Here is a 16,205-nt window from a genome sequence, read left to right as displayed (position 1 = left end):
CATCTGATTGTGTGCTCCCTGTACTGTGCTTGTTACACCGCCTGCTACAGGTGTTGCATTTTCTGACACTCTCGCATGAGAAATGATGTCCTGTCACCTCACCACTTCATACGGAGTTTAACCGTGACACTTTTTGAAATCCCTAGGGTTTTCGGACCCCCCCAATAAAGCAAAACTGCACGTTTCAGAGTGGCCTTTTATTGTGGCCAGNGAAGAAAAGCAATGTGGAGCGGCACCTCACCACTTCATACGGAGTTTAACCATGACACTTTTTGAAATCCCTAGGGTTTTCGGACCCCCCCAATAAAGCTGCTTTATTGGGGGGGTCCGAAAACCCTAGGGATTTCAAAAAGTGTCATGGTTAAACTCCGTATGAAGTGGTGAGGTGCCGCTCCACATTGCTTTTCTTCCCGACTGCAATGCTGTTGTGTGTGAGAGCGTTTCACACGTGTGTGTGTGTGTGTGTGAGAGAGTTTACATATGTCTGTAAATGACTTTGGTTTCAGTTGTGTGTGTGTGTGAGCAGGCTCGGATTGGCCATCGGGAGATTCGGGACTTTTCCCGGTGGGCCGCTGCCGTTGGTGGGCCGCTGGCTCTGGCATAGGTGGGCCTTGGACTTTCACTGCGCCGGTACCGAATCCGCCGCCGCAAACACCCGCCGTTGCGAGGCTCTGGCGGCTCCAGCAGGCCCAGCGCAGCGGTGCTGTGAAAGTCCACCGCCGTTGCGAGTCTCCGGCTGTAACAATCCACTCCCGCCCGCGAGGACCCAGGTTCAATTCCGGCCTGAGATCCCAAAAAAAAAATTAAATACAAAAAAAATAATCTCCCGTTCATCGCGTCCATTCGCAAACCCACCTATCACATCTCTGCGCCCCACACTTTGAGAAACGCTGCCTTAGCCTAACGTAAAAACACGATCCTTGGTTTGAAAAGAACACGTTAAAGAGGCCCTATTATGCTTTCCCTTTCCTGTAGTATGTTATTTAAGTCTTAATGCATGTAAATGGTCTGCAAAGGCTAAAATCCGGTAGTTTCTCTCCCCCTGTATTGGGTTATCTCACCTGAAACCATAGTAACTAGCAGCTAAATGCTTTTAGTTAGTCATCATTTCTTTCTTCATTATGTCATTAAAGTTTGATTACACTAGTTTAATTTGTAAAGGCTGCAGTAAAGGATCATTAATTAAATAATTGATGCTGCACATTTGCTTACTATTTTAAATCCTGGCAGGGCTTTTAAAAAAATAATCAGGACATCATTTCTCATGCGAGAGTGTCAGAAAATGCAACACCTGTAGCAGGCGGTGTAACAAGCACAGTACAGGGAGCACACAATCAGATGCTCTGGATCTGAGCCGCTGTCAGGTACAGAGCGGGGATTTGTTGAACACTACGATCAAAGCCGCGCTCCACTCAAACCCTACATGGAAGAAATGTGTTTTGATCAGAGCAAAGGCAGCTGAGTGTCTGATTTTCAGCCAGCGAGCAGGGAATTGCCAGATTTCTAAATTGTTGTTATTCCCTTTCATGGTTTCTTTGCGGGGAGCAGCGTTTGTGGAAACTGCCAATGAGGCCGTATCTTGGCAAGAATTGTAGATTGGCACCTGATTTTCTCTCTTTTGGAACAGAAATGCACGCTTACCACTAGTACATTGTGGACTACAAGACAGATGTAATGTGATTAAATATGTCCAAGTTCAAAAAGAGTTTATTTTGGGTTTTTCCCTCCAGCAATTAATGTGTCAGAAGTGAAAAGTCCCTATCAGAAGCCTCTCAGTATCTTTGTATGTGGAGGGTTTGGATGAAAATGCTTAATTTGATCCCTTGTGTTTTTTGTAAGGTTAGTCATTTGAATGTGCTTTTCTTTTTCTTTTTTTATAACGTAATTGTTATCATAATCTGGCGTTTCATCAATCCGTCTTCATATGATCTGTTGTGTCCTGGCGTCTCACAGTAGATGTCGAGCGAACCGGAGCTAGATTGATTTAAATGTAAAACTAAAAATCAATATTTTCGTGCTGCCGTAAAGTCTGCAATACATCAAAAGCAATCTAATAATGGAGTAATAGTGTACATATGATTATAAAAAAAGAAAGAAGCAAATCCTCTTTTCCAAGCCTTTATCTGCTGTAAGAAAGGATTCAAAACATTGACAGTTTAGCATTTTATTTGATCAATAAATCATTCTGTTAACATTGTGTTTCACATTTGCTACCACTGGTCAGCTGTTTGAACCTCAATGAAAAAAGAACTAATGTTCCCTGTTTCTTTGTGCATATTGTCATAAAGTGTAAAGAGAATGTTCTAACCAGCCTGTTTCTGTGCTGCAGGTGATATTCCTTCATGGGTTGGGAGACTCAGGGTGAGTGGTGTTTATTTATTAAAGCAGCCACTATGAACAATGTAATAAACCTGTTTTCTAATTGACACTAGTGAAGTGTGGTGTTATCTTAATGAATGTCTTAATACTGTATTTTCATTCATGTAAAATGTGTTCTATACAAGAAAGACAAGAACTACTAGCTTTGTGCATCAGATACATTTGGACGTCTATCTGTTTATTTGTATTAAACCGGCCCCTGGTTGTTATTCTACCTGTCGCCCAATATGCATAGAGTGGTTTGGTGACAAAATGTTTAATTGATTCCCTCAATCATAATAATAATGCATTTTATTTATATAACACTTTTCACAACACAAAGACGCTTTACAGTATGAGGGAAGGTAGACAAACAAGGAAAGGCAAACAAGTAAATATAGTCAAACAAAATAAACAAAAAAAGGCAGTCAAGAGGAAGTTGATTGAGAGGGGGGGGGGCCTTATGGGTAGACAGAGTTGAAAAGATGCATTTTGAGGCGGGACTGAAAGACTGTGAGGGACTCGGCGTCACGGAGATCTTGGGGGTCAATCATGTAGTTTGATAATAAACCACTGACAAAAAAACCTGAATAAATGATTTAAAAGGCTCTCAAACCATCACTCCATGCCGGGTGACTCACTTACAGAGAGGTTCGATTGTGTCAATAAATAGAGATATAAAAAAAACTCCTCTTTGGTGGGTGTTTTTCCTCTAAGGTGCTTAATTGTACCTCAAGTGCAAATTAAGTGTTTTTTTATTTGTAGGCCATATACAGTGTTGTACTAAGTTGTTACACATTCTGGTTTTGATACACTGCCTATCTGTTTCTCATCCAGCTTCAGCAAAATAACAAAGAGTTATTTTCTCTCTGTTTTCTTTTAGGCATGGGTGGGCCGACACTTTGACGGGGATCCAGCTGCCTCACGTCAAGTTCATCTGCCCCCACGCGTAAGTCTTTTTTTCCCATTGTCCGAAATCTTATTCTGCTTCTTTTTGTGGGATGAAAGGAATTCTTACATAACATTTTATTTGATCAATAATTTGCATGATTGTGTGAACAAAAACATAATTTCCATCTCTATTTTAAAGCCAATTTGCCCTTTAGGTCAAACAATGCACTTGCATTTATCTGCAGCTGGACTCCTAATCTAAGATTCGTGTTTTCATTTCTCTCCCTCCCTCTTTGCCCCTCGCAGGCCCCCGATTCCCGTCACTCTCAACATGAATGCGATGATGCCCGCGTGGTGAGTTGGCGTGATGAAAACAGCCTTTTAGCCCAACACTGTATGCTATTGTTTCCGTGGAAACCACAATAGGCTCCCATAGTGGCATTGACAACAATGCGATTGTATCTTTTGAGTTCCCTTCAACGCTCGTCTCTTCCTGTGTGCAGGTTTGATCTAAAGGGTCTCAGTCCTGACTCCGCGGAGGATGAATCTGGAATCAAGAAGGCAGCAGACAACAGTGAGTTTAAGTGTGCACTGTGATGTTACATGATTGAAACACACAAACTGCGTCCACCTCTTCATGATTGACACATTTTCATCGCATCTTTACAGTACACCTCTCACCTGTTAACACTTTATATAAAACAGATTCATTTCCGACCCTTTGTTTTCAACTTGATTTTCTAACTATCAGAAATGTTCTGAGGATCTGAGTCCCCTCCTGGTGGTCATAGAGCATAACAACACCTTAAATACAGTGTGCCAAGGAAGGGCAATCTGCAGGGCCGCCCCTGGCCAACTTGTGGCCCCACGCAAAGTTATATGAGGCCCTCTGTGTCGCGAGCGTCGAAGGGGGGGGGTTCTAGTGGAGTCTGCGTGATCGGCCTGTAGGGTGGGGCGGCCCTGGCAATCTGCATTATACATTAAGGGTTCACACAGTCTTGAACGTTTGGAAAATGCTAAATTTGAACCAATAGGTTTTTTTAATGCTTGATTTGCACAAAAAATGCACAATGTGGTGCTTCATTGAAAGAGATCACTAAAATAATTATATTTAAAATGAACAATCCCGTTTTCATGTTGTCTCATAGCAATTCATAAAACGTACGCCCGAAGCATATCCTAAACGAAAAAGTAAAAGATATAAACAGGTTGCCGTGAGCACTAAACTTCTCTGTTGTAAATATTCTTCCTGGATTATCAGAAAAACTGATATTTATGTAATCTTAAAAAGCTTTATATTTTTATATATATTGAATAACACACATTTGTTCTTGCTATCTTCTAGTCAAGGCCATAATCGAACATGAGGTGAAAAATGGGATCCCTCCACACCGTATAATGCTCGGTGGCTTCTCTCAGGTTGGACTTCATATCTTACCATGTGTTATATTCCACAAGAGAAATGTCTCTGAATCAATGTAATAAGAAGTGTGGATTAATAACGCTCTGCTTCCTGCACCCCTCCTCAGGGTGGAGCCTTGTCCTTGTACACCGCCCTGACCTGCCAGCATCAGCTGGCCGGCGTCGTGGCCCTCAGCTGCTGGCTGCCGCTCCACAGGAGTTTCCCATCGGTACAGTTATTACTTATCATCATTGGGAGAGGTTATGGTTCTCTGCCTCCTCAATCCAAACTTGTTCAATAGTTGAATTGGCTTCTTTATTTGATTTTCCTAGCATTTGAATTGTGTTTTTTGTGATTTTCCAAATATTCTCACTGACTCAAAGAAGAGTGTTAATATTAGGGTTTATATTTGTACTAAATAAATACAAGTATTTGTATTTATACGTATGTATGTAAAATCATGTGGATGTACCGAAGTAAAACAGATGATATATATTATAGAGGTTAGTTTTTTGACAGCAGTATCAAACATAAGCAAAGGGGAAAAAAAGAAAGTGCAAGGAATCTTTTGTAGCAAACAAATACAAAAATGTACTAGTATAAAATAAATATTATTTTAAAAGGTATTTCTTTGTGTGTGTGTGTGTGTGTGTGTGTGTGTGTGTGTGTGTGTGTGTGTGTGTGTGTGTGTGTGTGTGTGTGTTGCAGGCTTCCAGCGGCCACAAGAACATCCCCATCCTGCAGTGCCACGGTGAGATGGACGGCATGATCCCAGTGAGGTTTGGTGGCATGACGGCAGAAAAGCTCAAAACCATAGTCAACCCTCAGATGATCACCTTCAAAACCTACCCAGGGCTCTCTCACAGCTCCTGCCCTCAGGTACTCTACTCTACTGTGTGTGTGTCTTGAAAAAGATGAATGTTCAGCAGGTTTCTACAAAGTGTAAACTTCAACTCTTTCTCAAACCACAGCAGATTTTAACCAGATATTTCCTTACAAAATGTTAATATTTCTCAACCAAAGTGTCATGCCCTTAAAAGCTTTAATAGTACTCTACCTACAGGTCACCAAAAATGTTCTTGACAGAAAATACATTTGAATTCCAATTCCAGAAACCTGAAATATACCCTCTCTCTTTGCATATTTTTCAGGCCTTTCTCACTTAAGTCTGTCTTCAATGCAAACTTTTTTCTTGTAAATTCCCATGTAATGCTTTTATTTCTACACAGTTGCAGTTAAAGATAGACTGCACTTATATTTTAAGTATTACACTATTTGTAGAATAAGACTCCATTGGTGATAGGATTGTTTTTGACTTTTGTGATCTCAACATTTCCAATAACCCCAGAGTGTTGTAAAGTCCCAAAGGGAACAACGTGGTTTAATGCAACCAAATATTCAGCTTATAGCAACACAAATTGTTTTACGTATAGCCTTAAAAAAAAACTAGATTTTCACTGAAGATAAAAAAAGTTGCTCTCCAGTTTGCACAATATGTATGTATTTATATATATATATATATATTATATGATATAAATTGAAGTAGAATGTGCACACTTGTACTTTAACTTATCAGAATCAGAAATCCTTTATTAGTCCCACCAAATTTACAGTTTTACAGCAAAAAGTGTCAAAGCAGGTAATAAAAAAGGCATGCAATAATACAGATAACTTAATAATATAGAGAAGAAAAGCACACATTAGTTATACTAGAACACAAATAATTAGGTAAGTAAGTACGATTCTGATTAATTTGGCAGTTTCTATGCTCCAATCCCAAGATTATAATTTTTACAGCCACATAATGATGTCTTAAAATATTTGTGAACATCCATTGTAACCCCTTAGTAGAATGTCTTAAGCGTTAAATGGTTACACTTTATTGAATTGTTCCAGTAACAAGTATCATGCGGTTGTAGGGATGTCTGATCACCTTTTTTTTGCTCCCGATCCGATTCCGATCATGTTGATTTTGACAATTTGCCGATACCCGACTTTTTCCCGATCCCGATCTTTATGCAATGCATTAAGAGAAAAAAAGAAAAAAAAGCATTCAGTTGTTCCCTTAAGGTTAATATATTATTATTAGGGGCGCGGGACCTTTAACCCGTTAATTAAAGATGTAATGTAATTACACACAAAATTAACGCGCGTTAAAAAATTAACGCATGTTTAATCGGCACTTATTTTTGCAACCGCGGAACGTTTCTCAGCTGGATGAGTTTTCGGGGTAGCCGAAATTATACTGGAGGCACCAAACTAACGTTCCATTACTTCAGACAACAACAAACCACCAGTGAACAATAGTTCAAACGTGGAACGAAGAAGGCTGATGAGACCCGCTTTGGTTGGCCCCCGTGAATTGGGACTTGTTGTTTTAAAAACACGGACCGGATCGGAGCGTCAATAAGAGCACGGTTTTTTTGCCAATTATGCAAAAAGGAATTTCGCATATCACCCGGCAGCACATCAAGCCTCAAGTATAGCCAGCTAGCGTGGAAGCCTAGCGTGGACGTTAGCCCGACTCAGAGTACCAAGGACCCACACCACCAATTCGGCGTTGATCAAACAGTGGCCTATGCAACAGAGAGATTTTATTTTTCATCAGGATAGTTGGAAGAATAGGGAGGATTGAGATCAATCACTGGCACTTTTTTATTTTATTTTAAATGGTACACTTTATGTTGAACTATTTATTACGTTGTTGGTGCAACTGGCACTTTATGTTGAACTGTTTATTGTTTTGGCCAAGGTTATTGAGAGAGTTGGACCTGTACTTTATTAGATTTTTTAAATCAACCTGTTTGGTAAATCAACAAAAGTCTGTTATGGCCTTCTGAAGCAACAGAGAGAGTGTTTTCTAATAGTCAGGGTTTTCCAATGTTCTGAATGTACTTGAAGTATTGTGTTATACTTAAAAAACAAAGTGTTATAGAGTTTACAGAAGGTCTACCCTACCTATAGGCTAAACCTGAATCTCGGAAATTGTACTATATATTCTAAATATGGCTATTGCTACACTTTATTGGCAAAAATTGCACTCTTTCCTGTTGGTCTTGGTTAAGAACTCTCCTTGGAAAAAATAAACAATGTTTTGTTGCTTAAGCTTATGTATTCAGGTCATTAGTTCAATGGATATACTAAAATCCATGGTGAAAAAAATTGCTTCTCCTGTTCTCAGGTCAAATATTTTATATGCGATTAAAAATGCGTTAATTGCGATTAATTAATTACAAAAGCTGTAATTAATTAGATTAATTTTTTTAATCGAGTCCGGCCCTAATTAATGTATATTAAGATATTCTATCCAACATGGATATAGCTTCCTTTTTTTCACAGCAGCATTGGGATCGTTCAGTTTGTTGCAGCATTGGATCAAAACAAAATAAAGCTTATCAGTATTCGTTAGCTTACTGCTACAATTAGACACTGCGCCCTGCCCACTCTGTTGCCAGATTTGAGAGAAATAAGCAACCAGGTCTATGAAAACAAGCCCCAAAGAAGCAACACATACATGATGTTGTGTCATTTGAAACCAAACCTAAGGCCTCAGGATGACTTTACGACTTGAACATGGTCATTTTTGTTTTGTAACATTGAATACCCGATCCCGTGATCGGATCGGGACATCTCTAGTATCATCTGATTAATTTCTTCACTGTACCAACATTTTCTTTGCTCTCTTGCAGGAGATGGCGACTGTAAAGGAATTTATCGAGAAGTATATGCCCCGAGTCTGACCTCACCTCACCCCTACTGTGACCCTCTGAGACACTGACCTCTCACGCCTGATCCGCCATTCTCCCACAGGAAACAGCCATGAGCACCCCTCTTCCACACACATCAGCAAGATGACAAACACGCACACACATTTAATATTGATTTGATCCATACTGCTACACATAACATACTTCTCTCAAATGCAGTCCTTCAGACACTCATACTGAAAATGCACTGATTTATTCTAGCATTAATAAGTGCTAACACTCACAAGTCTTAGCCTTTCGGAGGGAGAATACTAAACTCACATGATACATTCCCTTTGGTTTTATTTTAACCACCTCTGTCAGTCGCTTCCACACTATCAAATGTTTACCTCATCTTAACCTCCAGCTGTCACATCCTCTTTTGCTTTCGGTCTTTCATTGCTGTGTCAATATGTAAGACATTGAGTCACATAAGCAGGTTAACAGCTACATGATTCTGTTAACCACCATGCTAAGGTGCAGTCAGACCAAATTTCACTTCCCAATCATTTCCACACGGAACGGGATGCAACACATTTACTCCTAGCCAGGAATTTACCTTTTTTCTTTGGTTCAATCAGATTGAATAAGCAAACATATTATCTGTCCAATGCACAAGTTTAGGAAAGGGGAGTTTATTGTCTTGCTTAATAAATGCATGATAAACTACTACAATCAGAGCATAGATAGAAACAAAGCTAAAAACCATTACAATGTTTGATAAAACCCTGCACAAGCTTTTTCCTGTCCCTCCTACATTTTTTGTGCTACACCACACGAGTACATTTGGCCAGATTAAATAAATTCAGCCATGTGAAATTCTGTCCAACTATGGCTTTGTTTCAATGTCAGTCCCACAGAATCTGGTTTCCATCCCACCACACAAATTCTAAACAGCAGCCTGTCCGAGTCTTGCATCACTAACCGTCTACGGAGGCCCCTCTTCACTAATCTTGAACAATCATACACGAGGGCTTTACATTCCTTTCTTTTTTTTTAACGGGTGTAATAGAATATCTTGAAGTACATGAAGAAAAATCCAATTGAAATAAACCAATCAATCCATGCTTTTGCCACGCTGTGCTGTTTATTTCAAATGGTCCACATCTGCATGTTAAACTATTTCTGCTTTGTGATTATTATTATTTTTATTACCTCAATTGATTAAAAAAATATGTAAGATTGTAGGTATGAGTTGCATGAAATAAAACATCGCTCCAGATGTTTGCAGGCCGGCACAGACTGCACACCATGAGTTGCATCACTGTAACACACACACACACACACTTTTTCCTCAAAGATTCTCCCCATTCAAGTGTTCCTGTTTCAGCATCTGCCACCCACCACCCTCCTCTTCATCAGTCCCGGTGGATTTTCAAAGTTCCGGAAAAACCTGCTAACTATATCTTCTTCCACAACACCGTAGCAGTCCAGACCTTTATTTCCTAAGAAAATATTCACTTCCTTGCTCCCTGCTTCGCCAACACACTGTAACCCACTAATATCCCATATAAGGTCAGATTTAAAATGAATCCCAATGCTATTATAGTTAACTTCTTAAAAAATAAAATGGCTATACACTGGGAGCTTTGGCAAGAAGCTGTTCCAACATAACTGAAGGGTGATTTTACAAATAAAAACAGCAAAACTTGAACATCGTGTGATCCATCCTTGAACATAGGAGTGTAACTCTGAGGAGTTGTTTGTGTTTAAATATATATATATATATATATCAGGTGTTCTGCATTTTCCTTTGTGAATGGTTATTTTGCTCCTCATGATTAATTGTTCTTTGTTGGTGTTCTTCACCTTGATTTAACAAAAGAAAAGGAAGGAAGACATCTGTTTGATTGTTGTTGTTGAATCAGTGAATGTGTCTTCCCTCGACGAGTCCTTTTATGTTTTCCTGTGACTGATGCAGCCCTGCCTTCATTCTACGTTCTAGTTTCTTCTCTTTGACACCTTTTTTTGTATTAATTTCTTACACTTCCCCTGTGTGAAAAGGTATTGTGTTTTCTCTCCTGGGTTGTATGTTTTCATTGGTTTTTACTTTCATGTTTTTGTTGTTTATTTGACTTATGTTTCGTTGCGTTTTGTCGCTGTTGTCATCTCATCCTTTTATTGTTTGTTTTTAATTATAAGCTTTCAAAAAACATGTTTAGGTGAGATATGAGTTTTTTTGGTTTTTGGAACACCTGTATGCGGAATAAATGACAAAAAAAAGATTTATTTAGAGTTGAGTGTGTTTCATTCTCCGTAGCTTGATATTTTTCATGCGATGCATAAAGCCTGATCACTAGCAGGAATTTATGTTGGTCAAAAAAGTACACAAGTCTGGATTGACAGACAAGACTGTCTGGATCCAAACAATTATAATATAATAATGTTGATTCTTTTTAGCCATGACTAAATAACTCTACATTTCGATGATAGTTTCCTTAAGAGGTATATTGTGTACATGTTCTACTGTAAACATAAAAGAAGAGACCGAGAGGTTGGGAAAGAGCTGAATTTGTTTTTTTTTAGCAAAGAGTCAAATGAACTGATGCTTCATAAGACCCTGAACACTCCCGGTCCCTCCTCCTTTTTGGAAGCGGACCAATCAGCGGCTCGTGGGGGTGGGGGGTCGCTCTGCTGGAGAAGAAAGACTCCTCCCGACACAGTCGTCAATCGCCATTTTGAGGTGCTCGACCTGCAAACATCGGCCGAACACCGTTGTTACGCAGCACAGTTGAATCGTATTTTAATCATAGTTTTCGCTAAAACAAGGATCAATGTCTCGATTCAACAATAATCGTGGCGGCTTCGCGATGAATCATTTCCAGCAACGCAGAGGAGGCGGTGGGCCAGGCGGCCCTATGAGGGGTGGGATAATGGGAAACCCACATTTCAGGAACCATCCTTTCCAGAACCAAAATCAGAACCAAAATCGGAGGGGAGCCAATAATAACTTGAACAGACCTCCCAACCAGGGGCAAAATACCCCACAGAAGCCGCCACTTAACCAGTCGCTGCCAATTATTCCTCCACCAACTCCTGGCCCAGCTCTCACTATGAAGGGGCCGATGCAGCAGATGCAGAAACCGGCACAACAGCCCAACGCAACACCAGCAAAGCAACCGGAGCCAAAACCGGCAACCCCTGCACCGCCACCGAAGATTCAGTCACCTCCTCCGAAACCCAACATCTCTTCCCCTCCTCCGAACCAGGCGAACAAGAACCAGGAGCTGAAGTCACCGGTAGTAAACACTAATGGGCAGAAGCAGAAGCAGCCTCCGAACCCGATCCCAAAGCCGGAGCCTGTACAAGGCCCAAAACCCCCCCAACAAAGTCAGAGGTCCGGCCCAAACCAGGGCAATAACGGCCAGCGAGCAGGCCCTCATCAAGGCCAGAGGACAGGCCCCTTTCAGGGCCAGCGGACAGGACCCCCGGCAATGAGGCCCAAACAGGACCAAGTCGTAAGAATGTGCGGAAACAACGACGGCGCCGAGACCGACGGCAGCCAGGATACGGTCAGTTATTTTTAATAAATGTTTTACTGTGCGTCGAGTCTTTGTTCGCTAACGTTAGCTTATTCAGTTGTCAATGCGCTCGATAAGCAATACAGTGCAGCCCGAGCGGGCGGGGGTGTTCTCTCCTATCTTAACTATTTACATCATTCAGTCGTCTGTGTCTGTTCTTCGTTTTATAAACAGGAGCACTCTTTGCCGAATAGTTATTTCCAATGAAAATAATTAATTATCTATTTTAAAAGGAATGTAAAATGATTACCGGTACACGCGGTGATTAAAATCATGCGCACCCTATTGCATTCGCTTTAGCCCTCCGCCATCTTGTCTACAACACGTAGGCCTACATTCACAAATCTCTAAATGGGTTCTTTGTGCTAAAACAGAAACGCACCTCTGTGTTTATTTAACACCAATTACAATTTCCTTTGTGCCACATCTCAAGTACACTAGGTTGTAGAAAATTGACGTCAGAAAGTCAATCATGTTTTCCGTCGAGCTACAATGGCGAATGGGGGATGGGCTGCTCGCATAGGGATACATCCATGAATACAAATTCCGTGACTGGGCAAGCAAAAGCAGTCATGTCCGAGCACAATATAACCTTTGTTTATTGGAATTTTAACTATAAACAATTTCAGGGTGTAGTATTGTAGATGGACAACTAAATATGTGTATTGTTGTATCGTCGACAGTCGTTCAAGGCGACCCTCTCCATGCTGCTGAAGCCTGGCGAGAAGACGTACACGCAGCGGTGTCGCCTGTTCATTGGAAATCTCCCCAACGACATCTCAGAGGAAGATTTCAAGAAGCTGTTCGCAAAATATGGTGAGCCCAGCGAGGTCTTCATCAACAAAAGCAAAGGCTTTGGATTCATCAGACTGGTAAGACAATATATTATTTGTTTCAGAAATAGTCAATGAAAAGGCAGGTGATTGTGGAGAAAAGTTGATTCAAAGTTCCTAATACTAATCTTACATTTTGTTTCTTGTAGGAGTCCCGTGCACTCGCAGAGATAGCAAAAGCAGAGTTGGATGACAAGCCGATGAGAAGCAGACCTCTGCGTGTTCGATTTGCCACACACTCTGCCGCTTTGTCTGTGAAGAACCTGTCACCATTTGTTTCAAACGAGCTCCTGGAGGAAGCCTTCTCACAGTTTGGAATGGTTGAGCGATCCATTGTCATCGTGGATGATCGCGGACGCCCCACAGGCAAGGGAATTGTTGAGTTTGCCTCCAAACCTGCCGCTAGAAAGGCATTGGATCGTTGCAACGAGGGTGTCTTCCTTCTCACCACGTAAGCATTTTTGATGTTTAAAAAAACAAACATTGTGTGCTTTATTATGCACCTCGCTAAGTTAATAAAACATTACTAATTTCACTTTATTGTTTCACCCATTTAGGTCACCACGGCCTGTTGTTGTGGAGCCTCTGGAGCAGTATGACGATGAAGATGGTCTTCCAGAAAAACTGGCACAGAAAAACCCCAGATATCAAGCGTAAGCAAGATTCAGTTTGTCACAAACATCTGCCTTTGTATATAAGTGATTGCTAAGTAAGGTTGATGTGATTTTGAGTTGAATAACGCTTAATTAAGTCATCTCTAGGCTTATTTGTATGCTAAGTCATTGTCTTGTGAGCAGCAGATGGTGTGATGGGGGTGGGGCTGTGGTTAGGGTATTGCAGCTCTTAAAAGTCAATGGTCTGTGTAGAGGCAGATGGTAAACTGACTGAAGGGGGAAAAGAGCCTTTTTCTGGCAACATTGGTCACTGTAGGACAATGGCTGCAAATGAAAAGTTGATTATCACAACACGGTTCAGTTTTAAATTGAGTGTTAGTTAGACTGTATTGAGCAACGTTTGTTACAATGGAGCATATATCAACTCAGAGTTCTTAAATTACTCGGCTTTAGTAATTCCAACTGGAAGGGTATACACAGTTTTATGATGCGTATACAATCATGTTAACCTAACAATTTGTACATTGTGTTGATTATTTCTATAGAGAGCGTGAGGAACCTCCTCGTTTTGCTCGTCCTGGTACTTTCGAATACGAATACTCCAAGCGCTGGAAGTCCCTGGATGACATGGAGAAGCAGCAGAGGCAGCAGGTGGAGAAGAACATGCGCGAGGCCCGTGACAAGCTGGAAAGCGAGATGGAGGACGCCTTCCACGAGCACCAGGCCAGCATGCTCAGACAGGGCAAGTGTAGTTGTATTTTTACCAAATGAGACAGGATGGATGTCCCACTTCAGATGTTGAATACTTTAAGTGCCACAATTAAATGTGTTGTTTTCACGTTACCAGATCTGCTGAGGCGGCAGGAGGAACTGAGGCGCATGGAGGAGGTGCACAGTCAGGAAATGCAGAAGAGGAAGGAGATGCAGATCAGGTATTTATTAGAATTCGTTTTGCTTATTTAATTAAGGCGTTTTTAGCCACTAGGGCAACTTAATTAACACAAAATAACTTATAATTTTTCGATGCAGATTTGCTTATATTAAACTAAAATCACACTATAAACATTTTTGTTTGTTGACACAGACAAGAAGAAGAGCGTCGGCGGCGGGAAGAAGAGATGATTCGCAAGAGGGACATGGAAGAACAGATGCGTCGCCAGCGTGAGGAGAACTTCAGGATGGGCAACTTCATGGATGTAAGTTAAACTTATTGGTAAAATGTAAAACTGATACATTCCGCAATGAAGCAAAATATCTCATCAATAGTTGTCGGGTTTTTTTTTTTACAGAGGGACAGGGAAATGAGAATGAATCCTGGAATGAATGGTAAGTTACTTTTCAATAATTTAATTGTTTAGAAGTCAGCCTGCCTGATTCTTGAGCCTTTTTGGTCCTTTGAGACTATCCAGAGCCCCTTGTGTTAACCTCTTAAGTACGAGGGTCCCCCCAGTGGACCCCCCCACCGTTTTTTACGAGACTATGTCTCAGGGCTTCTTAACATTTATGAAACTATTAATGTTCCATACCCTTTTAACGATAAGAAACTCGGCTAACTAACAATATGAACCATTTTTAGCTAAAAGAAACACAAGAGTAATACCAAGCCTTTGAATTAGCATGGAGCGAAAAAATGCTAACTAATGCTAACGGACTTTTGCACAGCACTCGCGGTGGCAATGCGCTTATTACTTATCGTCACTGCACAAACAAGATATCTGATTAAAGCTGAGACTCCACAGATTCCACTAATGTAATGTCATCACTGTAGGACCCCGAATTGCGGAGCTATCAGCCAGAAAAGAGAAAGTAAACAACATCCCGTTTCAAAAATATTACAATAATTACGTCTTACCTTTTTTGATTTGTGATCAAAAGTTGTGTTCACCGGAATAAAAACGCCGCTCAAGGTTAATCCAATGTCTTTGTGTCACGTAGAATTTTTTACTGATAATCCACCATCATATTTATGGCAATATACTGGGTATAAAGTTTTGCCGTCCAGGCTTGTACTTTCAGATGTGCTTTGTTTGCTTCTCTATTATATAGTTCTATGGTAATGTTTACTTGGATTTGGGAACTGCCCCTCGATTCTATTGGATATTTTGGTTAAGAAAAAGGTGTAAATCACCCAAATCGACCAATGGGTTCCAGATATATGGTCCTGCGTAAAGTGTGAAGAATGCAAGCCGGCTTAAGCACTTTACGCAGCAGACTTTACTTATTGTTTACTACGTAAGGAAGCAGGAATCGCAGGACCCAGAGCGCACGGAGCACAGAGCGGACAGCAGATAACGGAATTGCAGTTTTATTGCTTATAGATTATAAGAACATTTCAAAGGGGACACAGCCACATTGGATATTAACCTATGGATTAACTACATCATCGTTGTTATCGTTTTAATGCCATTGAAGACCAGTTTAGACCAGACAAAGACAAAGGTAAGCCACGTTAGCATTGTGTAGCTACCTAGCGCCACTTCTTTTGATTTACGTTTTTGTTGATAACGTTGCAAGTGTGTATCTTTCAGTGTTGAGGTGGGCACCGTTAGATTCTGTGTCTTTACGATCATAAACGATGTGTTGGATGTGCAGCTGGGATAAGTAATAAGGGAGCTAGGAGTGATTTCCGGTGCATAATAGGTTAGCATTTTTCGCTCGGGGCTAATCCAGAGGCTCACTGTTAGCATTGAAGGGGCTAAGAGGATAACAGAGTATTTATTTTAAATTTAATTTAATTTACTTTTTTCACAACGGTTGTATTTGGATGGAATGAATACCTATAGTGATAATTCAAAGTGATACAATTATTTTTACAGTGAAAAAGGTCAAATAGAAACGAT

General features: G+C 40.7%; 2 protein-coding genes across 2 annotated transcripts in view; both read left to right on the top strand.

Annotated features, from left to right (window-relative positions):
- The window catches only part of lypla2 (lysophospholipase 2), a 17,027-nt gene extending 6,979 nt beyond the window's left edge, over positions 1 to 10,048 (top strand). Inside the window, exons 3-10 of the mRNA XM_010797731.1 lie at positions 2,330 to 2,361; positions 3,242 to 3,307; positions 3,556 to 3,603; positions 3,753 to 3,823; positions 4,595 to 4,668; positions 4,779 to 4,880; positions 5,360 to 5,530; positions 8,341 to 10,048. Of these exons, the coding sequence (XP_010796033.1) occupies positions 2,330 to 2,361; positions 3,242 to 3,307; positions 3,556 to 3,603; positions 3,753 to 3,823; positions 4,595 to 4,668; positions 4,779 to 4,880; positions 5,360 to 5,530; positions 8,341 to 8,391 (615 nt within the window). The 3' untranslated portion in view covers positions 8,392 to 10,048. The remainder of the gene's footprint in view (positions 1 to 2,329; positions 2,362 to 3,241; positions 3,308 to 3,555; positions 3,604 to 3,752; positions 3,824 to 4,594; positions 4,669 to 4,778; positions 4,881 to 5,359; positions 5,531 to 8,340) is intronic.
- A 1,004-nt stretch (positions 10,049 to 11,052) lies between these two features.
- sfpq (splicing factor proline/glutamine-rich) lies at positions 11,053 to 14,749 on the top strand. Its single transcript, XM_010797730.1, has 8 exons — positions 11,053 to 11,909; positions 12,602 to 12,790; positions 12,901 to 13,202; positions 13,309 to 13,404; positions 13,911 to 14,107; positions 14,213 to 14,297; positions 14,450 to 14,561; positions 14,655 to 14,749. The coding sequence occupies exons 1-8, from the start codon at positions 11,172 to 11,174 to the stop codon at positions 14,721 to 14,723; spliced, it is 1,788 nt and encodes a 595-aa protein (XP_010796032.1). The 5' UTR covers positions 11,053 to 11,171; the 3' UTR covers positions 14,724 to 14,749.
- The last annotated feature ends 1,456 nt before the right edge of the window (positions 14,750 to 16,205 follow it).

The sequence above is a fragment of the Notothenia coriiceps genome, unplaced genomic scaffold, assembly GCF_000735185.1.
Source record: "Notothenia coriiceps isolate Sejong01 unplaced genomic scaffold, NC01 NC01_scaffold00038352, whole genome shotgun sequence".
Taxonomy (NCBI): Eukaryota; Metazoa; Chordata; class Actinopteri; order Perciformes; family Nototheniidae; genus Notothenia; species Notothenia coriiceps.
This window is presented reverse-complemented; position numbering and strand designations above follow the sequence as displayed.

Excerpts from the sequence above, each read along its gene's own strand:
- sfpq (XM_010797730.1), top strand. The coding sequence starts at position 11,172 with ATGTCTCGATTCAACAATAATCGTGGCGGCTTCGCGATGAATCATTTC. Across the intron at positions 13,203-13,308 it reads GGTGTCTTCCTTCTCACCAC|GTCACCACGGCCTGTTGTTG; the intron begins GTAAGCATTTTT and ends TCACCCATTTAG. Across the intron at positions 14,108-14,212 it reads GGCCAGCATGCTCAGACAGG|ATCTGCTGAGGCGGCAGGAG; the intron begins GCAAGTGTAGTT and ends TCACGTTACCAG.